Raw genomic sequence first — 25963 nt, forward strand, 5'->3', positions numbered from 1 at the left:
TTCTCACAAGGAATGGTGTTAACTCCCCTCTTACACCCATCCTCTTACTCTTTTAGAAAAAGATGCCTTAGTATTTCAAAGAGAGGTAAAGAACAAAGACCAAGTCTGCTTCCTACTCACCCACAGGAAGTCCCTGTAAGCATAGTAATACAGCCAGTCATGTACTACTACATTCCAAGTTCGGTAATAGTTTGCATACGATGTGGAATTCCACCAATCCTGAAACACAGTTAAAGGGGAGAAGAGAGCACATATTTGAGTTAGTGACAGGTCTTCCATGAACTTTTTTTTTTTTTTTTGAAAACGAAGTTTGCAAATGTTTGAGCAGACTTGTTCTAGCCACACAATCTATCCCCGTTAATTTAACAAGTTGCATTGCAAGATTTCTCAGGTTATGGCATTTCTAGCATCTTAATCTTTCAGGGGTATGAGTTTACACTAATAACTAAGTTCTCTGGAACTAAAGTGGGCAAATGGAAGGAACAATTTAAGTGATTGTAGTGCTAATGCAAAGATTTAACAGCTCTGGTGACTGAAGTCCTGTTCAGACACAGAACAAATAATACAGGCATTGGCAGGTCAAGCTTCCTCCACAATGCCCCTGGGATGCCTCAACCCTGACCTATTCTAGAGGGACTTTGGAGAAGGAACTTCCCCTACGGTGAACATCAATAGCATTTCTGCTGCCAGGATGCCTCATGTGACAGAGCTTTTTGAAGTTCTTTTCTTCTCCTGCCCCTACTTAATCTAAAAAGCTATTCTAGGAACTTCATAAAATTAGTATTTCATTTTGGGTTGATTAACAAAGACAGCATCTGTAGAGAACAGCAGCAACATCTACAGACATTGCAGAAGAAAGACAATTCACTGATCTGTGGGGACTGTTTGTTACCTTGTAGAACATTCTGTCTGCAAAGCGCAGCATCTCAGCAAATGCATTAAGCCAGCAGTGAAGGAATGCAAAAAAGATCAAGAAAAGAATCAGAACACCTGGGGATACAGAACAAAACAAAATTAAAAAAAAAAATCAGACTCACTTCATGACATCTGTTAGCATACTCATCTGTGATCAGGGATACAAAAACAGAACCATCAAACTGTCTGCTGCATACAGGTTTAACAGGAGGAATCAGATTTTGTATTCATCAATCTATAATTATCCTTATTATGTGTAATCTCACCACACCACATTGTGCATACAAAGGCTGCTCTACAGTTCACAGAGACTGTTGTCAAAGGAGCCAGAATCAAAATTTGGAAATATTGTCTGAATCTCTTCATTCCCTCAGCTATATCATCTCATTGATGAAACTTCATGGAGAAGATCCCGTCTTACTGAAGAACAGAACAGTAAATTATCCTCCGGTTATCAAAGGATAGGTGTACTGCAGGTCAGCCATGTCTAGTATAGTGACCAGTTCTATGAAAAGCCACTCATCTAACAAATCCTGTGGGCAGGAGTTTGGCAACTCCTTTAAACCCTTCTTTTACAAGCTTTAGCCCTGGTGGGAAGTGAAGGAATGTTGTAATGTCACACAGCCATTTGGGTCTCACCTGGCAGAATGGAATTGAAAATGCAGAGGACCAGCCCTCGCAGATTGAAAGGTTCCTGACTTATGTTCCGAAATGGAGGGATGCAAAGTCGTACAAAGATGTAATAGGCATAAAAAAGCGAACCAATCACCTGGAACACAAAAGCAGTCACACCCCTCCATAAGAAAAATTAATGCACAAGTAACATCTGTAACATGGCAACTCTCTTCAGAAGAAAGAGACGCAAGGACACCACCCCTAACTCAAACACCTTTTGGATTAGAGGGAATATTCAAGTACGTTTCATGAAACACCCGCAACATTCTAATTTCTTTGTTTTAAATGCATAGTGGAGCATTGTTCCCAGATAGTTGGTGTGAGAACATCAGTGCATTGTCCCTTTTCTATCAGAGCAGCTTTATAAATTTCTCCAAGTCCACCTACTGATGTGGCAGTTGTGAGCAGTTCTATTCAGCTTCATCATTGTCTTTTAGCATTATATTAATTTTATGCTGATGCCCAAAATACAAGTGAAGAATCTCACAATTTGGATCTAAGACATTGAGACGGATCTGAGCACACATTATATACTGCAATAAGAGCTTAAGTTCTATATAATCTTCACTTTTCCATCTGAAAAAATTTACTACTGGCCAGGCCATTCAAGAATGTGTTCGGTTCATCAGGCAACTTCCTATTCAAAGTTTTAAAACAGGGAATTTCCATCAATACAGTAATTTGAATGGAGGAACACCCGACACTCTTCATGACCTGCTTTTCAGATCACCTAAGCCCCATTATAAATGTGCATACCTTGCCGTAACTAGATAGATGTTTTGCTACCCCTTTCCTTCCACAGCAAGAACAGTGTAGTCAAGAGGGAGCTGGGCCTACATCTTATACCTTTGTTAGTGCAATTTAGATGCAAAGAAGGATTCCCTGTGAAGTGGCAGAACTCCAGGTCTTCAACACACTGAGGGTTCAATAAAACTTGACCCTCAAGTTTCTTTGGATTACAGCAAGAAACGATAAAAGGACTGTGCTCATGAAAGCACACGGGGCAAAGAAAGAAGTTTCTTGTTACTGCCCCTGCAAACAAACACACACTGTCTTCCCAAGCTCACAAAAATCTTGATCACTGCTCCTAGGTTTAGAGGAGAAGGGAGGTGAGATTACAGAAGTGTTACAGCGTCTTCTGCACCAATCTCAATTCAACTGACTAAACACAGTTATCTATTTTGACAAGGTATTGCCACTAAAGTGATAAAACAAGTAACAAAAAAGTTTAATGTTCAGTTAAGTACCCAAAAGCTTGGGTTGAACTATCAAGACCTCAAAGTCTTCAAAATAGGGCTGGAGATCTCATGAGATATACATGCACTTGTGTTTCTGTCTGGAGCACTAAAGTGGTAAACAACCTTTTCCTAAGAGGGTGTGGTTTGAAACTAAGGCATAGGTTCTGGTCAGTTCTTTGTTTTGCAAGGTAGTTGGCTCATCTCCAGTTTACAGTGTATTGATAAAATGCATACTGTTGTTTCTATTGCATCTGCATCAATATAAAAGCCAAGGGCCATGAATTAAAGCTAAGGAAAAGTCAGTCCCTAATTGAAATTTAGACAATTTCATCAGAGGGTGGGTAAAAATATGGAGTCAACTTACTGAAGGAAGCAACTAGTACAAATATTTTTTTCTTAAAAAGGAGTTAGACTAGTATCTGACAAAATAACATGTATGTTGGGGTGCAAATATTAACCTAACAGTGGGGAACAAAGTTTTCTTGTCTTCTTCCATCACTAGCAGGGATTCTGTATTTTCCCACTGAAACTCATTGCTGAATAATTCATAGTAAGCCAAAGCCTCAAGCAAGAAGCAGCAATTCCACCCGTTAAGAGTCTGGAAATCCTCTGGACATGCGTTACATGATCAAACACTAAACTAGACTCACCTGTGCAAACTTAGTAGCTACATAACCCCATCTTATTGTGGGATTCCTACAAAGAGAAAGAGCACAATGTTACATCTAAAATTCCTCCTTTGGGCACCAAGGATCTCACCCAATACAACTACATTCTGTGACCATCCTGTCCCCTGAGCACAGAACCCTATGTTTAAATCAGAGGTTTAGTCTGTGGAATATTGATGGTCCATAGAACACTCACATGGCTCTTCCTTATTGCAAGCTACTGAACTGCAATATATTACTTCCTCATGTAAGAAACTGTTGTAGTTGCCATGGACATATTATGCAAACACATAGGGAAGTAGTGGTCTGCATGACTACTGTGAATGGAAAGAATTGGATTTCTGGACAGTGCCACTAAAACATGGTCCATACTATGAAAGTTTGAGAACTCCTGGGCTAAGTGTATTTGAGAGGTACCTGTAGCTAGCTGTGTAACAACTCTACATTATGGCAGACATTCAGAATTAAGTAAAATCTAAGGTAAAAGTCTTCACAGTTACCTTTCTTTCTAAAGACATTCAGCATCTGGTTGTTTCATTTCTATATCTAACTCTAGATAGTTTTACAGAAAAGTTCCTTACATACCTAGAGAATGGTTAGCAGAGGGGGTGTTCTAATGGTGAGACAGGTCTGAGTCAAGACATTAGGGATCTATTTCCAGCCCTGCCAGTAGCTTGGTATATGACCTGCAGAAACTCACTTAATCTCTCTGTGCCTCAGTAAAGTGGGATAGTTCCCACTTCAGAGGCATTAAACATTGGTTAAGAGTTTCAGAATATTACTTAAAGGTATCAGTATTGTTGACATTACCTTGGATAGTTGTCTCTGTAGATGAGGGTGGGAGCAAAGAGGAAGTATAGATACTGGGTAACTTGGGGAATTGGGATGGTGCCTGAAAGAGGAAAAGAGCATTTGGTAGTGAAGCATTCAGCATACTGAAGGCAATATGCTTCTTTCACCAGCCTTCTGCCTACATAACCCTCCTCACTATATAAGGCCTCCTCACTAGCCATCACCCTGAAGACTTTAATAAAGGGGGCAGCATCCTCAGATTGCCAGAAAAAGAACAGAGGGAAAACAGACTGGTAATTACCAGGAATTCTGGTTGTGACATGAAGTTCAGAGAAACCAGTGCAGCCACTTAGTGCACAACTTTGTTAGACTGGCAGTCATTACACACAGTGGCATTTCTAAGTCAGTTACGGCCACTGTGTCATGATCATTGGTACCACGTTTACCTCAGAGCCAGAATGTCAGCAGACCAAGTCCCACACCAGCATCTAGGCTCTTATTCCATGCTAACACTGCTGTGCAGTTCTAGAGGGACTGCTGCCCTCTTTGAGGTGCTGTCATTTGGACTGAAGCATTGAACCACAGTCCCCTCTACCGTTTCTTGTGGATGTCCCAGTGGTAACGAGACACCCCGCCCCCCCCAACCCCAGCACTAAAAGCAAGTTGAAAAACCCCTGATGTCTTGGCCAACATATTCTCTCTCTAAAACCAATTCTAATTCCACTTCTTAGTACCAACTCAGTCGCCCTAGGTGAAAATTCACTTCTATGCAGTGGGTCACCACAGAGCCCATGCACTTCTCCAGCCACATTAAAGACCCACTTACACCTTAGAGTTTATGTGGTGCACAGAAGCCTTGGATTGACTATATGCATACTGGTGAATTTCATCCCTAGAGGAAGAGGAGAAGTCAGGGAGCAAACAGTAAAACAACCTATCCACAAATGTCAAGTGGAAGCAGGGCAAGTTACTCACTTGACTTTTCCTTGGCTGAAGTCAGGACCTGAGGAACATTCTCCCTAATGAATGAATAAGCCTTCATATTTAGACGAACCTGTAAAACAAGAGAGTCCAAGATCCCATTTTCCACAATTCAACTTCCTCAGCCTCCCCACTCCAGCGAGATATGATGCATCTGGATAACACTTTCAGCGTATTAGTCTCTTTTTGCCTTATCCCTTTTTAAGGAGTATAAGCTATTCCACCAATAGGATCCTCTCTCAACTAAACACTCTAAGAGTCGCAGGAGAAGCAAGTATGCAGACAGTAATGGTACCTGCCTCCTCTCCACCTCTCCTTACCTCCAAAAAAAATTCAAACTGTTGTAGTTTAAGAGGAGATTAAAATAAGCCCCAGTCCAGTGCAAGTGCTGTATGACACAGAAACCAATAAAACATTAGCCGGGTTAACCAAACACGATCTAGACTGAAGCAATGAATCTCATCATTCCAATACTCCACCTGTTCTCAGTGTTGAGATTATTGTTAATCTAGAATTATTCATTGAGTAAGTGGCTCCATTTTTTTTTTTTTTTTTTTTTTTTTTAAAAGTATCAACAAAAATACCACTTAGGAGTTGAAGCAAGAAGTTGCTCCCTGAGTGCTGGCAACTCTTGTTTTGATTTAATACAGATGCCCACAGTGACAACTGCTTCTAGAATTACAACCATCAGGACTGTCATGAACACATTCAGAACACAAAACGTGAACAACAAACTAATGTCAAACTTAGCTATTAAGAGCTGTTTCTGGATCATAGTAAAACGATGAAAATTCAAATTAATATATATGTTCAAGAAGGATCTTTAACTCTGTAGTGCTGGCTTGACAGAGAATTTATGAGAGTTTATGGTAAAAATCTGACCCCTTTTGTAAAAGATGGAGCTGTTCTAACACTAATTATATTTAATCTACTAAAGACTGGCTCCCTCAAAATGGAAATGTGCACAGTTACCACCTTCCTACTTGAGATACAGCTGAAAGATTCTGATAGAGCCAAATGTGATGCATCACTTGGGCTACAGAAGCAACATTTGCTACATTAAACAGTTTGCTGTCTGGGTCAATATTGCCATATATTTTATATACCGCAGATCTTGCAAGAGGGTGTGTGTAGTATTCATATTTATATGCACAGGTCACAAAAAACTGCTTGAATTTAAAAGTACAGTATTAGAAGTAAAAAATGCTAAGAAGGTGAATGGCTATTTTAGAAGGAAACCATCCAAAACCTCTCCTTTCCATTTTTGAATATTCAGTGTCATTTGCACTCTTCATTGAAAGAGCAGCAAGTAAAATCAGCATGAGGTTGCAAGACAACCCAAAATTAAAGCTTTAGAAATTACACAGATTTGTTTTGCCCTGTTTATGCTATTGCACCTTCTTAACTGTTGTGTGACAACTAGATTAATTTACATCACTGACAGTGGTCAAGTGGCTTTAAATGTTTACTTTTGTTCTAAAAGCAGCCACTTGGGAATTGGGAATATTTCAAATGTTTCCATTTCTCTCTCGCTTCTAGCCACCACATGTACACCTTGTCTATAAACAGCTGATACTTAAAAACATACAAGCAATAGTCTGATGCATCTGTATCATTAACAGGTGCTGAATTTGATCCATCAGCAAAGGGTGCAACTATTGAAAGTCTGAATAAAACAAAAAACATAGAAAATGTTATTTTAAAAAAAGAGAAATAGTTGCCAAGAGCATTGAGGTCTGTTAGTTATACATTGCTACTGCCTCACTTGCAGAGACAGGCACTACTATGTCTTTGGGGTGGGGAGTTCTTTCCCCAACACAATTTTCCACTGTAGCCTGAAAAACCATCTACTGTTACCATGCAGGGACCCACCTGTTCAAGTATTACAATGAACCGAGAGGCTGGAGGTAGAGCGTACGACACAGCAACGTAAGTTGGCCCAAGCCCAAGCCCGATGGTTTGGAAGAGCATGAAGAGCATCCCAAAAAAGAGGGAGCGAATTTTTCGGTGGGAGGAACAGCAGTAGCCCTGGGCCCACTGCAGGAAGAGGCCATAGGGTACAATGAACGTGGACAGAAACATGCAGAGCCAGATGGAAATGACAAGAGGAAACTTGCCAAAAGCGAAGACCAAAAGATCAAACTCAAGCACCAGCCTAAAAGAAAAGACATGACACAAAGCCAGATTAGTGGTATTCAGTGTTCACTCTCTCTTTTTAACAATGCTTCTAACCCAGTTCTGTGGTGACCATAGCAAACGACATTAGCAGACATCAGCTGGTTGGTGATCTCAGTTCAGTTCCTAAATGAACAAGTATCTATTGTGCAAAACCAAACCACACTCGTTGTTGGCAACTCTAAGGCTGAAAGATTAAGGTCTGATTCAGCAACACATGCAAGCACATGCTTAACTTTAAGTCACAGAGGTTTCAATGGGACCTAAGTGCATGTTTAAAGGTAACGCATACTTAAGTACTTTGCCGAATAGGGATGAGCTTAAGTATGCACTTAAGGGTAAAAGCATGCACTTAAATGCTTTGTTGAATCAGGACGAGGGTGAGATCTGGAGACGGAACTTCTCTCACTTCTAGCGAGGGTCCCTCCAAAACAGGAAGGAGACATTTACTGGGAAGTGAGAAAAGTTTCTATTGATACCTCCATGACTGTACTTATTCTGTGGAAAAACAGGATTTCAATCTCCAGATATGTCACTTTAGCATGTTTCACAAGATCTCAGGGCTAGATTTTTAAATGTATTTAGGCACCAAGAGATGCAGATAGGCACCTACTGGTGATTTCTAAAAGTACCTATGCACCTAATATCTGCTGCTTTTAATGGGAGCTGGATACTCAGGTGCCTTTGAAAATCCCACTAGACACCTAGGTCTCTTTAAAAAAAATCTCGCATGAAGTCTACTTTGTTTAAAAAAGGAAGTGTAATTAAGTCCCAGGTAAATACCGTATTTCCCCATGTATAAGATGCTCCCATGTATAAGACGCACCTTAATTTTGGGGCCCAAAATTTGAAAATAAATGTATTACGGTACATCACTGGTAAGTACCACTGTATAAGACGCACACAGTTTTTAGACCCCACATTTTTCAAAAAAAGGTGCGTCTTATACATGGGGAAATACGGTATGCTATAGAACATACTTGGTACATTTAGAATCATGAAGAATCAGTCCAGATCTACACATGCAAAAATTGTGATTGGTTCTTCATGTTTTCCCCTCCAAAATCTAGTCTTCTTTATAAGTTTTAGATTTCTAGCCCTTCTACGTGAGAAGGGCCTTCACTCTATAGATTTAAAACTCTCCTGGTTCAGGAGGGCCTCAGGTAAACATACCACAAACACACAAAAAAAAGCTTAAAATGTATTCATTCTCATCTGGATTCATATTAGGATTACAAACTGTACCTGAGACACTATCAGATCTATTTGGGAAGACAGTTTAAAAAAAAAAAAAAAAAAGAAAGAAAGATATTCCTGCAGATACTATTATGACAAAATATTACAGACAATCTGTTCCTCTGTATGAAAGACAAGTCTCCAATGTAGATCCAACTATTTCTCCCCCTGCTGCCCACATTACTTACAATTGTGAAACAATGCTAAGCTTCATTTGGAAAGCCAGACTGCTGCCAGCTTACGCTCACCCAGAACTGTATGTGCAAGCTCTCAATCAAAGACCAAAAAAGCACTGTAATATCAAGTCATCTCATAATTGGTTCTGATACATTAAAATTAAAACAGTTGTTTATCTTACTGATAGGACATGTAGTTTCTCTTGTACTCTACAGGGATAGCTTAAACTACAATTTAAGCAATAGAGTCAACAAGTCAGAGGAAGACTGTCTTTTTCAAGCATGTTCAGTACCAGCCATATGCAATCTAAGTACAGTCGTAGCTGAGTCTGTTCCACTATCTTCTAAGTTCTTTAGAACAACTCAGCTCACTTCTATTTAGCTACTGTACAGTCCTGCAAGAAACATGTTCAGTATAGTCTATTTTTAATGCAGGATAGGAGACTACCAAAGTATTTGACCTTTTTCAAAATGATCAATCCTGTCCTGCTTCACTTGACATAAACAAAGAAAAAACCACCATCCACTTGTTCATAATTCTGGTTGCTTTGAGAACATAGAGGATAGCTTCCAACTCTTTTCATTATCTGTGTTGAGTTCTCATGAACTGCATGCCTCTGGCCTAGTTACATTGGCTATATTTCTGGAATATATATGCCCAAAGCCTATGGGCGATATGACAGAATTGCTCACTATGTCCTCATGCCATTTGTGACAGCCCTGTGTCTAGAGTGTAAATTCTAGCACAATTTTAAAGCTTTTTGGTCTATTTTACCTGTCCAAAAGGCATTATACTTGAGTATGAGTTCCCCCATTTTTTAACTTTAATTTTAATTTTCAGTTTTCAATGTGTAAGTGCTTCTCTTCCAACATGTTTTCTTACCTTCCTTCATCAATAGAGTCTACTACAAGTGTGCTGAGAATGAAGAGGATGAGGAGAGCAATGAACATGTGGTAGATCGTCCGGATATGGTTCACTTCAAACAGCTCACTGGGGAAGAGGTCCAAATGAACAACATCATTAGCACACATATGAATAGCATATTGTTCCTACGCTAGTTTTTATCTTCCAAATATTTCACATTGGAAGGAAACATGCCCCAACAAGTATAGTACAGCTGAGAGACAAGAGATCTGGATTATAGTTCTGACTTGCTGCATGACTAAGTCACTGGCTCCGTATCTCACTTTTTCCATCTGTAAGAGAATAATGATAGGTAACTATCTTACTGAGGTGTTGTGAGAATTAGGTAATGTGAATAAGACACCTAGTTCTCATATAGCACTTCCATCTGAAGATCTCAAAGTCCTTTGCAGGCAGGGTTAGGTAATTCTCAACCTTATTTTTACACAGGGAGAATTAGTCACAAGATTAAATGACTTGCATAAGAATCCAAAAGGAGACTGTCAGCAGTCAACACCTGAGAGAGGTCCACTAGATGCAATTAATGCAAGAAATAGTTTCTCACAAAAGGCATACCCAGATTTAGGGTTCCAACAAATGTCAGTGGTGTGGCAACCGTCCAGCCAGGGCTACATCTATTCCTAGTGTCTCCCACTATCACCACCTTTCTAGCACACATGGACAAGGGTATATGAGAAAAGGTTTACAGAACCTTCTACATTGGGGAAAGGCAGGCAAGCAAGCTACACTGCTTTGTAGCTTCAGAGAAGCATTATCTTTTCTGTAAAGATACAAGATGCAACAAATACCCATTTTCTTAATGATAAAGCTCCAGGGACATTTGCAACTTGTGACAATATATGGCTGAAAAAATATTTAACAGGAATCGGACATAAAAAGAAAAGGCTCAACTATAATAAAGCAGATGTTTCAAAATAAAGATACTTGAGGATGGCCAAGTGAGGCAGTCTTAGCCAGTATGCTTGTTGTTATCAGTCCAGTAAAAATACTCACTCCAAGAGGGACCTCCTAGCAGTAAAGACCTTTCCATGTTCTGGAGGTGCTCTCAAGCCCCTGTAAAGAGGAAGAAGAATATTAAAAATTAAAACTGTAAACTATAAGGGGGGGCAGGAAACTTAACCCCATCATAAGCTCAACCAGGGACCAGCTTACTTGGTTTTGTGCAAGTCTCTCTCTGAGCACGTAGCTGGGAAGGTGGACGATCCTGTGGAGGATTCCAGAAGCACAGACTTTGCTATCAAACTGTTCACAAACTCTGTAAAGTGACTGTCCACCTCCTTCATGAAAGCCGGTTTCAATTGCTGATGAAGTGGAAATAAAGCAAGAAATTAAACTCTTTAAGGGTGTTTTTGTGTGTGGCATTAGTATTACCTAAAAAGTTCACACTCCTTTTTACGCTTTGATGGGTCAGATCCTCTGAAAACGCTACCATGAATCGTGCTAACCAAAGACAAACCTAGATAAGGTCAGAGGCTTATCGAGCTGGTCCACACTTCACATGCCAGACGGCTTTGAATGATGCTTGTTCACCTTTTCTTTGATGCAATGTAGAAAAGAGGAAGGTTATCAATATTCCGGCAGTAACATTTAAAGAAGGTAAAAAGTGAAAATTAGGTATGGCATGTATTTCACATAAGATGTGGGACAAAGTAAGTTAAATGCAACCTCCTCCCCCTGGAAACAAAGCCCTGAATTCAGAGTATTGTGTTACATATTTAAACACAAGAATGTCAGAGTGGGTACACATGATGTAACACTAGGTTGCCCATGTTGTACTATGAGGACAGTGCCTTTCACTTCTAGAGTTTTTACATTTAATCATACAAGTTTTGTTGGGGGGAGGGGAGGGAGATGCACATTAATTTCTCTTGTGAACAATGAAACAGTCCCAACTAGGCTTCGAACTTTACACCCTCCCAAAATGAATTGGGGAGGGGGGGGAAGGAAGGGGCAAATTCACATCTGTGTTACTGCCATTCTTTGGCTCAAGGCAGTTTTCTGCATGGCTGAGATTACAGGGCAACGTGAAAATGTAATAGATGAAACAACAGCAACAGAGATAAACAAATAGGCATTGAAGTACTGAGCCCTCTGATTCCCATTAGAGTCAACAGGAACTGAGGGTTCTTAGTACCTTGCAAGGCTGAGCACTTTGATTTGCACTGTGGAAAGATTATATCACTTGTGCTTCCTTGATATTTACTGTTTCCAGTTAAAATATTCCAGCATGCCAAGCCAAGGTGTTTGCACTGAATTGTCAAAGGGGAGAGGGTTGACTAGGTATGCCATTACGGCATGCTCAGCGGTGATTTTAAATAATTTGTAGAAAACTCTTATTCTTCCGTCTCCCTCCAGAAGCCTATCATAAGGATGTTTAGATGCAATTTTTTAAAGGTCCTTTGGATGACCAAAAAGAGTTCTTATGCTGTAATTTTACACTCTCATTTACTTCAATGACCGCTGAAGGAAATTTTGCTTAAAAACCTTCCAAAAAATTTCATCAAGCAAGCAAAGTTTTAGCCTAAAAAAGAAGGTGAATTTTCAGAATGTAAGGAGCGTGGGAAAGTGGGCTTATAACTGAAGTCCTATCTTGTCTGTATTACAGTTTGCATAACACATTTCCTAGCTATACTTTGCTTTCCAGCTTGTAACGTACTAGGAAATATACCATATAGCAGTCTACAGTTTGAAGACTGTGCTGATGCAAGGGAAGTGTCCAGCTTATTTGTAAAGGGGTTTAAATGGTAAATTTCAGACTCCCTATCAGTATATGTCTGTAAGTGAATTACTTCTGCTAATAGGTGGTAGGTTGACAGTTCTGGATAGCGAAGTGCTCTCCTCATCCACAGAAGAAATATAGATTTGTTGTAGGGCTACATGCATTTGGAACTTCCACAGAGATATTTTCCCAGTTATCTTTTCAGGTGTTTGAGTTGGACAGACTTTTTTTTTAATCCGCCCCCCCCTCTAAATTGCTCACGACTCACCCTTGTTCCTTGTGATACCATTATCCAGAGATTCCAAGAAAAGAAAACAAGTTAGACAAGGCATGAAATGCTAATAAGCAATAAGCCCTGATTTACATCCTAAAGCAGAAAGGGGTATACAATGTTTTCTTCCCTTTTGTGGCCATCTTTACCAAAATACCACATACCTAGAGAGATGCATTCCTAGAGACTAGTTGTGTGGAATAAAAAGGAAAATAAAACCAGTCAATTAAGTGAATAGTGAGCTTAAGACTCTGGCATTCAGTTATGAAAGAGTCAAGAAGTGATCATGTGAAAATAAAGGCGCGCTAAAAAATAATCAAGTCATAAGGCAGCTCTACATGTTTCTTGAAGAGATGGTGAGTTTCCTACTCTCCACTCCAAAAGAAAGATCTTTCCGCTGCTCTGCTCAAAACAAATTGCAACTGTTAATATTTAGCTTACTGAAAATATTTGCTCAGCCACCACCATGGGAACAAACAAGTTTCTCCAGCACTTTGAGATGGTAGCTCCAAGCTGCTGACTGCTCTTGGAAACAGCTTCCACTCATTCACTAAAACGGGTCTTTTAATATTTCACAGGGGATATTTGGATTTGTCCTTTTAAAAGCAGAGGGTGAGAAGAGGATTAGTTGAGCAGGGATTATGGCTGAGCCCACTGTAGATACCAGGATGCTGAAGCAAAGCACCAGAACTGAAGTCAGAAGCGTAGGAGTTGTTATGGGATTCCCTGCTGCTATAGAATGCAGAAATAGTCCTTTCCAAATTTCAGCATATTAAAATGCACTACATCCCCTTCCCTATTCCCCAAAGAGCAAGGAACAGGTCACAAGGAAAGAGTCCTCATGAGGATTACCAAAGTCAAATAAAATTTACTCTGGCACTGCACCAGAGAGGTGTCACAGGCTCAAGGGCAGGGTGCATTATGGTATCACTCCTCATTCCTGAGGACTGCCCTCCCCCATGTTTCCCAACTCCCTCCCCCGCATACACTTACATGATGCACTAGTATCACTAGGGACTAGGAAAGAAGGAGCCTAGATAGGTGGTTTTGCAGTACCTGTTTCTCCCAAGTCTGCCCCATGGGCCACAAGGCAGAGGAAGGCATTAGAAAAAGTTTCCAAAAGGAAGCCAGATGCATGCCCTTAGTCCTCAGCATGTACCTCCTTTACCCCCATAATTAAAGGGGCCTCAAAACTTCCCTCTCCCTTTTTAAATGCATGCAAGCACCACCCCACACACCCAGTTAATACACGGGTAGCTCTGGCCCTCTTTCTTGCCACTTCAGCTCATCAGTGAGCTGGAGAAAAGGAATCTGGCTGATTCCCCTAAGGCCAGCCAACTTATTAGTAGGGGGAGTGCAGGGAGATGATGGGAATTCCATTGCTGAGGCTCTTGTGAGCTCCCCACAACCCCTTACATTGTTCCAACAATTCCCTACACCTCCTTCCCCACTAATAAGGCAACTGGCCTAGGAAAGATACAAGGGTCTTTTCATCTCCTCCCCTGATAGGTCATCTAGCCAGCTGGGGGAGGGCACGTTTGGACAGGAGCTAACTGGGAGTGGAAATACTTGCAGGATGGAGGTCTGTTGACTCTTTAGGCAAGCAAGAGAGATGGTGTGTGTTGAGGACATTTAGCTTGATGCAGAACAATCTATAGTCAGTGTAGTATGGGATGGTCCACTTCATAGAAATTTAATAACAGGCTGATCTACTGCCCGGAATGATGGAAAACCAGCACCACAATTTTGAGGCTCTCTGGTAACAGATGCTCTCCAGCAGCTTTCCTGTAAAGGTTGGTGAGGGAAAAAATCAGACCTCTGAACTCCAATGACTATTTTAAATAAATGGAAAGGAGAAGACATTAACACTCTCTACACTGAAGTTGGTTTGTTTTTTTGCTATAACCAAGACTCATCCTCCCCCTCTCCCCATGCCACCCAATATTCTCCTATCCACAACCTATGAGAACCTCATCTTTGTAGTCCCTCAGTACCCCCAGACAATTGAGAAAATAAATATATACTTAAGTATTAATATTTGTTTTGCCATTATTGATTATTTACATTTACACAAGATCTTCCTTGTGCTTAATCTTGGAAGGAAGGCATAATTCAATAAGGATATTACTTATGGCCATGAAAAAAATTGTAATGTGACAGATTCAGCATTACGATGTCATTGCAGGACCAAAGAAATAACTTGCTGTGATTTTTATTTACACAAAGCTTTTGCCAAGCTATTGAAAGCAAAGAATAAAATATGTTTAAGTTCAGTATATATCATTACTACGTCCCTCCCCTACTGTGAGAATCTCTTTAAAGAGGACAGCAGGAATCCCCGCTGTTCCTTCAGGTACAATTCCTGATTAGCCACCAGTGTTCCAGAGAGAACAAGGGGGAAATGGAACAAACTAGGGATAGCCAGCTCCGTGCTCTAGTACTGTACAGTGTTTACAGGTCAATGGAATGCTGCTATGGATCCAAAAGTGAAGGGGTTAAAAATAACTAAGGCTGTGGAACAAACAGGCAGAGTTCAAGTAATTACTCACTCTCCTGCTCACTCCATTGAGGATTTCTTTGTCTGCTCATAGAGCTTACAGCTGCCTGTGGAAGCAGCCTCCTGCCTTAGTGTTGCTGGGTCTCTCGGTGGTGAATCAACTAGTCCAGGAAAACTGAATCTATAAATATTAAAATTCAGCGCACTCTCAAACGATATAAGTGTTCGTTGCACTTTAGCTGCCAAACGTGCAGCATGACCTCAAACTGAGTTTTTAGCTGTCGTTAATACTAATTTCTGTATTGTCAGAAGGATTCCTTCTGTAGTCTAAATACACTTTAATGTTTTAACTAAGAAAGGATCAACAGCGGTAACCAGATCATTTTCCATCTTGGTACCTGTGATTAACCGTTTTCCCCTATACTCAGAATAGAAAACAGTCATTGTGTGGTACTGGTTGGCAGAATTTATTCAATGGCTTCTGCTGTGCATATGCAGGTTGCTGACAGAACTGAAGCCCTGGGTGAAAACCTGAATAAGGTCAAACTTTCTTACTTACATATATCAGAGAAGCATGTGTTAGAAACAAGAAAGATATTAATTGGTTTCTTTTTCTAAAAGAAAAGCGCATTTTAGGTACTGAAGTCTCAGGTTCAGACTCAGAGTTCTCAGCCAATAGCGTCCCAAAGCTCATTTATTTAGGCATGGTGTTTAATAAATCACTTAAGTGAACTAGTCAGATCTCCAGTCACATGCACCAGAGTTTTAGACAAGAGAATCAGATCCTTGAATAATTATCCTATTTACTGGGGAACCTGAGCCCTAACAAAAAGAGGGAGAGTCTCTGGTGGGAGCCATGCTGTGCCATAAAAAACACCAACCAAACACAGTCATAGCAGCGAGAAGAAAAGAACAGGTTTTCCACTGCCTACATCCTCACAGCTGTTGCCAGTAACTTTTACTTCAGTGGTATTTTCCAGTCCTAACAGCTTTAGTTGTTTAACTATCAGTTAAGCACCACTGTGCTCAGTCTCGGTGCTACCAAAGGTCAGAAGAGTGCATTGCCCCTGCTTAAGAGTTTACAATCTAGGAAAGGACAAAGTGTTAACATCTTATACCACAGAATTAAGGCACCTACATAAAGAGTGCCTGATTTTCAAGAGTGCTGAGTGTCCACAACTCTGTTCAAATCAGTGGGAGTTTAGGCACCTCAAAAATCAGGCACTTATTAGGGCCTAAATCTATATTCAGGGATCCAACTCAAAGCTCCTACATTTGAAAATTTGGGAATCTAAGTTTGGATCAACAATAGTTCACCTTGAGAAGAGAGAAGTGTTAGAAGTTCCACAAAATCTGCTAGGGACTCTGCTATTGATTTTACATGGAAAGCATATAGAGATTATGCTGATGGGTAGCAGTATAAGAACTTAAGATAGATAAGAATTTGTTTAGTTTAAATTCTGAATTTTCAAAAATTATTTTAAAAAGTGATAATCAGTAATTAGTCTGTGCATGATCCTGCAGTTGTCTTCTTGCATGCCACTCATTTTAGTTACAGTTCCTTCCATGAGCAATCTTATTTTAGGCCAAAATTCAGGAAAGCAAGTTTAAAGGCTTTCCTGAATTAGGGCCTTTGAGATGACTTGCTAAACCAACCCCCTTTTTATACAGCTACATAGTGTCTCACGGAACCTGTGGCTGCACAAGAGTTAAAGGGGGACTGACAGCCAATAAAAGATTCTATTCCATGTTCATATTTAATTGCTCCCAAATTGATTTGTTGCCATATTTTCTCACGAACAGAATTCACTGCACAATAAGCTGTGTAAGCTAGAGGGCTTTCCATAGCCCGTCAGTCTCTATCACCACCATATTTTTTATGAGGTTACAAAGCTCAAAGTATGGCAGGAAATTTGCTTCCCATCTCCCACCTTCCATGTGAAAAAAAGGTAAATCTTTATTAAGCTGACATGTAACATTTGCTGCATCCCACTGGGCTCTCCCTGAGACCCCCTGAGGAAAGATATAGGAGAGTTCCTAATTGCCAAGAACATATTAAAGCTCCAAAAATGGTCATGTTGTTGAAATCCTAAACTTGGCCACATTAGTGGGCCAAAATGCATAGAGAGGCATCTTCCCCTCCAGTACAATGTTTTGAAATCCACTCTAGTTACTCCATTGTAAATGAAACTGTGTTCACCACCCACTAACTCCAACATCCCGATTGCGAAATAATACTTCTCAGAGACAAGGGCATTCATCTTTCCTTCTAAGAGTTATTCATTCTCTGGTGTTACAAAGTATTTTACATATTCTTAAGAAAAGTGAAGAAAACACATTGTTTCTCATATTCATTTCAAAGCCTTCTAGACAGGAGATACCTGGACAGGAAAAGGAAGCCCTACAGAAGTTTCAGGTAGTAAGAGTCACATAACACCTTCATTGGGAGCAAAAGCCAACATCACTTCAATAGAGCAGACACTGGCTGAAGATACTGTTTATTAACAGGTATACTATTCAGGCTTGGGAGCCAGAAATCTCTCTGAACACATGACTGTTGATGGCTAGCCTTCCCTGTTCAAAGATCAGAGCAGGTCAATTTGAATAAGGGCATCAAAGTTCACATGCTTATTCGTAGAATTAACCTTTTGGGGCCCAAGTACAATACAGGCTGAGAAAGCAAAACAAACAGCTAAGTTAATATTTTGACAGAGATGTCACTAATCTAGTCCGGGGCACAGGAACAGATAGGGGAGAAGAGGAAGAACAAGGGCTCGTGTAAAACCACTGCTTCTAAGCTAGGTCTGAAATAATGGCATTATAGAGTATTAACCCAACCACAGGCAGACATAAGACAATGGAGTTTCATGTTTTCCAGGGAGCCCCTTCAGGAATCTGGATCCTGCCTACCAATAAGTAAAAGTTAAGAAATATTTACCTCAGCTTCTGCTATGAGCTGCATTTTCTTTGTTATCACCTGGTCGACATCAACCCAACCTAAGGTGGAAAAGCAAATAGTTATGCTTTCAATAGACATGACACGGTCAGTGCACAGAAGCACAAAGAGGAAAAAAGGAACAGCATATGCCAGCTCATAGAAAGAAACTGGATTTACCATTAACTTTGTCTCTGATAAGCCAAGAGCCCCATTAAGCTCAGGACTGACTCAGCTGTAGGAAGTTTAGAAACCAAGTAGGATGCAGCATGTTAGTGTGTTACGTGGATGGTGATTTTATTAAACACAATTGCTGAAACCCAAGCACCCAATAATTTTACAAGTGTTAAGTCTTCTCCCTTTATCCCCAACATCAAGTATTTGTAAGGCTTTGCCAGGAGCCAAAGAGCACTCCTATTTTTGATACAAGCAAAAGGACAAATGCACATACAATTGTCAGAGTCAACCCTATTAGTTTAAATTAGCCAACTGCATCTTCATATTAGATTATGCTAGTACTAGATTTGGGAAACTTACTTTTGCACCGTGGCTAACCATAACCCATAGGCAGCAGCAGTCTGTCATTTATTTGTATTTAGCACCTAGAAGCCCATTGTGCTAGGTGCTGTACAAACACAGAACAAAAAGAAGGTCCCTGCACCAAAGAGCTAACAATCTAAGTAACAAATCACACCGACTGCAAGTCTCAATGGACTGAGCTTGGGCCACAACAGTAAGACCAGCTCACAGAAGATCTTGGCAACAAGAAAATGCAAAAGACAAGTCAGGTTCCCTGCAGAAGAGAAGTTTGACAATAAAATCAATGGGAAAACATACCAAGATGTCTATATATATCTATGATAAGCAGAGGCAGAAGAACAGCACTCAGAAGAACCATACAACATTTAATGTTTACCACTATGCTTAAAGGACAGAGTCAAAGCATTACCCATGTCTATAACCATCATGTGTAAGTTTGAATGTGAAGTGTATTATCTTACAAAAATCTTCCCCTCTATCATGGGTGCACGCAGGTATGTTACTACAGGATTTCATACAAAGAACAGTGTTGACTTAGTTCCTTGTGCTATGAGCACTGTAGCTGTTCATTGAAAGTGGAAATTTAAGTAGTTAAGTATGTGTTGAAGCAAAACAGATGGGAGGTGTTCTTCTGGCACCTACATAATGAAATAACCAAGGCCTTGCTATGCAAGAGTTGTTTCCCCTGCTTGACACAGTGCCCATTTCTGGTTATCACTCACTAAGGAACACAATATCTCAACAGTTGAACTGGGAGTAAGGACACTAAATGGTAAAGGATGGGACCAACTGATAACATTTTGACTTTTGGAAAGCATTGTTTGCAACTATGTGACTCTTCCCAAGGTCCCTAAACTTGCCCAACCCTGAAACGGTAACAAACAAGCTATAGAAGGCCACTTGCATCTGCATGGGCCCTTTCTGTAGTTTTCTCATTCTAATCTTGCCATCAATTCAGAGTGCCTAGATAGAAATAGCATAGTAGTTCATTGGCAGCACATAACCCTCCAAACAACGAGACCTTTACTTAAAAAGAAACAGTAACAGCATGTAAAGAGTACTTCACAAGTTATTTATTAAGCAAAGGATTCTTAGCAAAAATAGGTTTAAAGGCTTTTTAGTAGAAATCAATCTTGACACACCCTCCACTCCCCCCTCTCCCCCCCCAAAAGGTCCACAATTACAATATTGGGCCAATATGTATTTCTCTATATACTTGTTCATCTTGCTAAGGGAAGGCCAGGTTATAACCAAATCATCAAAATGTCATCTTGATGGTGCCTGTATTTGTGACTTCTGTATTCACTGTAATGCTTGCCAGCAGGTATTTTAAAAAGGCTTGCCACTTACATGAACATTTTTACATCCAGAAACTTGTTACACCCTATAGAAGGGGCATCCAGAAACTGGAATACCAACATACAAAGAGAACGGAAGGATCAATAAGAGATAGTGGTTCATCAATTATGCTTTATAGTTCTAACATGAGTGCAGACGTATACTGTTTTGTATTACAACTTTTTCCATTGTTGTCTGTAGTGGTGTTGTATTCATGTTGGCCCCAGGATATTAGAGAGACTAGGTGGGTGAGGTAATATCTTTTACTGGACCAACATCTGTTGGCAAGAGAGAAGCTTTCAAGCTTACACAGAGCTCGTCATGTCTGGGAAGGTACTAAGAGAATTACAGCTACATATAAGGTGGAATAGATTGTTTAGCATAAGTAGTTAGCATATTGTGAGACACCATTCAAGGTGAAGTGGTCTGTTAACAACTTTTGCAGTCACAGGACAGACAAGGAGAGAAGGGGGAATTTAGTGGGTTTCACACTGTTGTAATAAGTCATAATCCAATGTCTTTATTAATGTCTTTTTAATGTCCATCTGAGTTATGAAATTAAGCTCCCAGCTGGTCTTTTGAAGGTGTGCAGGTTTCCTTTGAAGATGAGGATAGAGATGAGATCATTTTGTGAAGAGTGTTCATCCACAAGTGAAATGGTGTTTTTGTTTATCATTTTTCCATGGGAGTTCTTTCAAGAGCATAATGATTGTCTGGTTTCACCCATATAGTTGTTACTTGGGCATTTAGTGCCCTAGATGAGGTACACCACGTTATGATAGGTATGTAGGACCCCTAGATCTTGAAAGGTGTGTTGTGGGGGCTATTGATCATCATAGAGGATGTAGTGTAGATGTGTCTGCAAGTTTTGTATCTGTTATTATGGCAGGGTCTTTTTCTTTTATAGTCGTTTATAAGACATAACTACCCTTTCACTAGAAGGGGTTTTATTTCCAAACAGATGTACATAATAGCACTGCAGTAAAGCTTAACTTATTACCAGCTTCACAAAGAGAGTAAAAATTTATGTTGTATGGTGAAAAAACAGTGTATATTTTAAGCTCTTTATAAAAATGAGATACTGCTAGAATACCTAACAGCCCACACCCTATCAATCTACACTGTTCCATTCAGACAGTTTGAACACATAGCCCTATGCAGAACACCACTGTACTTTTGTTCTACTTATTAAAAAAGCAGGTGCTTTTATGATGGATGGTAGTTTTGACAAGCATATTGAATAAAATGTGGTGAGAAAAATCCATCTAGAACAGTTCCTCGTTTGAGGTGACTGGCAACTCTAGCACCATAATAAAGTTCAAGAACGGCTTTTAGTTCTTCATTGTGTATGTTAAATAAGGTGAATTTGGTGATCGTGAAAATGAGAGTTGATAGCATTGGCTTGAGCCTCACATCAAGAGCAGACATCATGCAAGCATTCCCAACAAGTCTGTCTTTGTCTGTACCATGGCTTATGTCTGAATCCTTGGCCTAGTGAACAGTCTACAGGGAGCACCTGTTTAGTGGCCTTGTGATGTGGACCAAGACATCTGTTAGGGATGACCGACACCACAGAATTCATTTGCACAACTGTCAAGCTGCCTGGAGTGGCTCATAAACATGAGTGCCAACCTCAGGATAGACTGTTACAAACCAGGACACAAACACCAAACTGGTTGTGACATCTATGCTTAGATTTCACCAACCAAGTAGCAAGGGTGAACTCCTCAAGCATTCTAACAGCCTTTACATGGAATCACAGGCTGTCCCCTTAGACACGCCGGTCTATCTTGCCGCTCAAGCAAGCCTGCCTTTATGATAGATGGTCCTTTACACCAAAAATTACAACAATATTCAGGTTACTCCCAGTCCCAAAGGACCAGTCACTTACCCCAGGTACATTGTACCTTAGATCTCTCACCAAATACAATACTTGTAGCCAATCCTATATTAAACTAACCGAAGGTTTATTAACTAGGAAAAAGAAATTTTATTTACAAGGTTAAAATAGGTAAACATACATACACAAATAAGTTACAGTCTTAGGCTTCAAAAAGTAATAGAAGCTGCCGTAATGTGCAAGCTCTATATGTCCTTTAGGGCTAGCCCAAGCTAAGCAGCTTGGGGATCCCTTGCTTATGCTTAGAAATATTGCCTTCTCCAAATTCCAAGCAGCATAGTAATACAGTTCCTCCTGGTCAGGGATTTTTATTCCCTTCCCTCAGAGTTCAAGCTGTGATGGGACAAGATTTTATGCACGTTCCCTCTTCACAGGTGTGGGGGGGAGCAATCAACTAAGTCTCCTGTCCTCTGATGTTCCACAGTGATTTGTCTGTTGTCTATAGGCCTTTTGTTGGGCAGGAGATGACACTTCTTGCGGTAAGCTAGTATTTCACACTTGATAATGGTTCTCTCCTGATTGCGTGGGTTTCCAGTTTCATAGCAAACACTTTATAGTTACAAAGCAAACACTTAAATATTACCTTATAACATGGGATATAGATACGAGAGATTATGAAATGCTTGTGAGTTGCTGCATCCATTAAAGTCCAAACACTAAATCCATCTCTATAAATCTAATACCAGTACTAACACACAGATAAGCCAGACTGATTTCCAGCTATGCTTTTGTCAGCGTTCAATGAAGCCTAGGGGCCTTGGCATGAGTTGGTACCTGGTCTGCCCGTGACACAACCACTACTTGCTTTTACTGCAAGTATGTCAAGATTAATTTGTTCAAAGTGACCAAAAATAGAGATTTTTCTGGTTGCCTGGCAACTTTCCCACCTCTACAACGTAAGACAAATGAGCATTTAAGATTATTGCAGTATTAAATGCAGGGAATGCTGATTTCAGAGATAATTTGGCTAAAATTCAGAGAAGAAGAGAGTAAATAGATGTTTGCAGCCAAAAAGCCCATTCTCCCCCTCATCTCTTGCTAACACATTAGTCTGAAACTGACTAAGAGCACACTAGGGGGGGAAAAAAATGGGACGTTTACCATTAAGTCACAGCCTTGAATTTAGCATACATTTTACAGTTAGATCATTTCATTAGAACCTTCAAATATTACAACTGGCCAAAAAAGGGATTTCTTCTGTGAAAAGTTTATTCTTTTTGGTGAATGATTTTGAAAGCTTTCAACTAGCTCTATTAACTACAGATGGATTATACTACAGTAACACCAAAGAAGCACTGTTCAGAATAATGACAGGGAAGGAAAGTGAGTTTGATATAATGGTGGTTAACAATGTGACCATCAACATACAAAATGTGATTAGAATTAGAGAAATCAGCAAACCCAATAGTCATTAAGAAAGAGGGATTCACAGATTCTGTGGGCCAAAAACAGACACCAGGAACTGTCTTAACCAAACCTGAACATCTGACACAGTCATTTTCACTGAAATACAGAGGTCTCTTGTTAGAGTACGCACATTGACTACAAAAAATTAATATGTACTAAACAAAAAATTAGAACAGCTAAAATGTGATTTGCCCTGAAAATCAAGTCTTCTTTTAAAAAAACAGAACAAGAGCTAAGTCTCCTGATTAACACTGCTCAAAAGACTTATAAAAGTGAATCACTGTACAAGTACATAAGTGTACAGAAAAAGGGGATAATTAATCTATCTTCTGTTACATATGTTGTTGCTTACTCACAAGGAACAGTTGACTGGAGGAGGAATCGTCACATGATGATCAGTCTGAAGCGAGGAAAGGATGTCTACGTAAGGGTCATAAAATGGATTTAACATGGGCCTTTCTTTGGAAATGAAATTTAAGAAGATCTACACACAAGGGAAGTCACACTTAAATGGCCTACAGGTTGCAACATCCTCTCATTGCAAAACTGTAAACTATGTTAGCATAGCAAAAATTAAGAACGCTTAGATACGGACTTTTAAAAGAGGGTTGGGCGCTAATTAAAGGGAAACAATGAGACTAGCAAACTAGGATCTTCTTTGAGAGACAGTATGAGTTTGGTAGATTCCATAAAAAGGTTTAAAGTGGATTTATATTTTGAAAAGCAACTTTCAAAATGGTATTTAAGAATGCCAGCTCTGCAAACAAAACTCATCACCTGAAAATTAAGTGTGATTCTCTCCTTGTTCAATGGCTGACCTGGTGAAAATATTATGGATTTCATGAAAACAGGAAAGTTTTTTTTTTAAATTCTGTAAACCTTTTTCCTGTAACTGGAATTTACCAAAAAAAGTGTTTGTCGTATGCAAGACTCTAGCTAGTGCAAATGTGTTGGCTCTGCAATATTAACAAGGCTAAAAAGCAGTAAAAATTATTTTTAGCCACTCAAGTCAGTAATTATGAATGAGTCCATAAAGGGAACAGATCAGGTGAGTAGAGTGGTAGCCTTTTTATATACTGTAGCTCTATAACAGACTAAACCCACATTAAAATCCACCATAGTTGCCTAAAGTTATATACTGTAGAGTTGAAACTGGCACAGGACTGGAACATTTTTAATCATGATACAGTGAGCAGAAGACACTGCATGTGCCTGTCATTAAATAGTAAGAATTGCTCAAGATGTGAATGACAGGACAAGATGCTCCCCCAAACAGAGAAAGAAGCATGTCAAGACAAGCCTCTGAGGGTTTGGATAACATAATATGGGAGTTACCTTCACATTGTACAATACAATAAAAAAAGAGAACCAACACACAGTCTGCAGTGAGACTATCACTCCTGGAATATCACTTAGAAGATTCGCAACTCTGAACAGGGCCTTCCTTTCCAAAGTTATACAAGAGATTTATAAAACTTCAGCCTCATGTATTGCAAACCCCCAGACATAGGTCAGCCTCTAATAACTACCTAATATGAAGATGCTTAGAACCCACACAAAGGACAGTGCGATAGCCAACTAAATGCACAATTCTACCAGAGGTGTTATAGGTGCATGATGCAATGCGCGTGGCTAGAAACATTTACTATTTCAAATGGAAAAATTAATTCAAGTGGCGTCCAGGTGCCCAGGCTTCTCGCCTCGGCTTCCAGCCCTGAGCGGGTTCAGCTGCTCATTTCTCAAGAGGGCTTTCTTGTCAATTTCATTGCTAGGTGAAATGGACAAGAATGACAGCCCCCCAGCAGATGTAAGGGACACAATGTCTGCATTGACACTGTATCACCCTAAGCCGATATAAGCCCTGCACCTCTTGTTGAGGTGGTTTTATTATGTTGGCATAGCAAGGGGAGGAGCATTTTCATCTGTACTCCTCCATTTTTGTCGACAAAACTCTCTAGTATAGACCAGATCTAAGTTTCAATTCCCAGGCCTTTACTCCAACCACCAAACATAACACTACCTGCCTAAATTAAAACTAACCTAAAATTACTGCAGTGCAAGGCTACCCTACTACTCAATTTAACAAGTTCTCCATTTACAACACACAACATATGTTAATGTCTTGTTACTACTAATACTGTTTATTGAGTTAAGCTAATTTTCACAGCCAGCCAGTGCAGGCTTATTTTGATTCCTCAGTGACTAAATAGCTCATCTGATCTACTTAAAAATGCATTCAGGTCATGGAGGGCATGGTTCATTGAGCTACTGTCCAAGAAGGAATTAGATTAAAACTTCAGACATTGCAGACGCATACAACTCATGTAATCTTTTAATTGGCAAACTAGAAAGTTCAGGCATTATCTAGATTAAGGAGAAATTTGCTACTGAAGGTGTCTTTTTCTGTCTTCTTCAGCCTTCGCTTTACATCAAAGATTTTGCCACAACAAGAGAAGCAGAGAAAGACAAGTACTAGAATAACTGATGTTCTTAGGTTGGATCCTACCTGATCCCTGTAAGAAAAAGCAACTCTACATTTGATTTCCACAGAGGAGATTGCACAATCGTCTCTCTG

General features: G+C 39.9%; 1 protein-coding gene across 3 annotated transcripts in view; it reads right to left on the reverse strand.

Annotated features, from left to right (window-relative positions):
* The window catches only part of SOAT1 (sterol O-acyltransferase 1), a 42967-nt gene that overhangs the window by 7915 nt on the left and 9089 nt on the right, over positions 1-25963 (reverse strand). For all 3 annotated transcript variants that reach the window (XM_067532402.1, XM_067532401.1, XM_067532400.1), the window contains exons 3-13: positions 18207-18265; positions 10934-11082; positions 10775-10834; positions 9740-9847; positions 7142-7424; positions 5264-5342; positions 4307-4388; positions 3479-3524; positions 1555-1684; positions 893-990; positions 121-219 (exon numbers count right to left, since the gene is read on the reverse strand). In XM_067532402.1, coding sequence (XP_067388503.1) covers positions 121-219; positions 893-990; positions 1555-1684; positions 3479-3524; positions 4307-4388; positions 5264-5342; positions 7142-7424; positions 9740-9847; positions 10775-10834; positions 10934-11082; positions 18207-18265 — 1193 coding nt within the window. The remainder of the gene's footprint in view (positions 1-120; positions 220-892; positions 991-1554; positions 1685-3478; positions 3525-4306; positions 4389-5263; positions 5343-7141; positions 7425-9739; positions 9848-10774; positions 10835-10933; positions 11083-18206; positions 18266-25963) is intronic.

The sequence above is a fragment of the Emydura macquarii genome, unplaced genomic scaffold, assembly GCF_026122565.2.
Source record: "Emydura macquarii macquarii isolate MOO-44397 ecotype Brisbane River unplaced genomic scaffold, CSIRO-AGI_Emac_v2 contig_3287, whole genome shotgun sequence".
In the NCBI taxonomy this organism is placed as follows: Eukaryota; Metazoa; Chordata; order Testudines; family Chelidae; genus Emydura; species Emydura macquarii.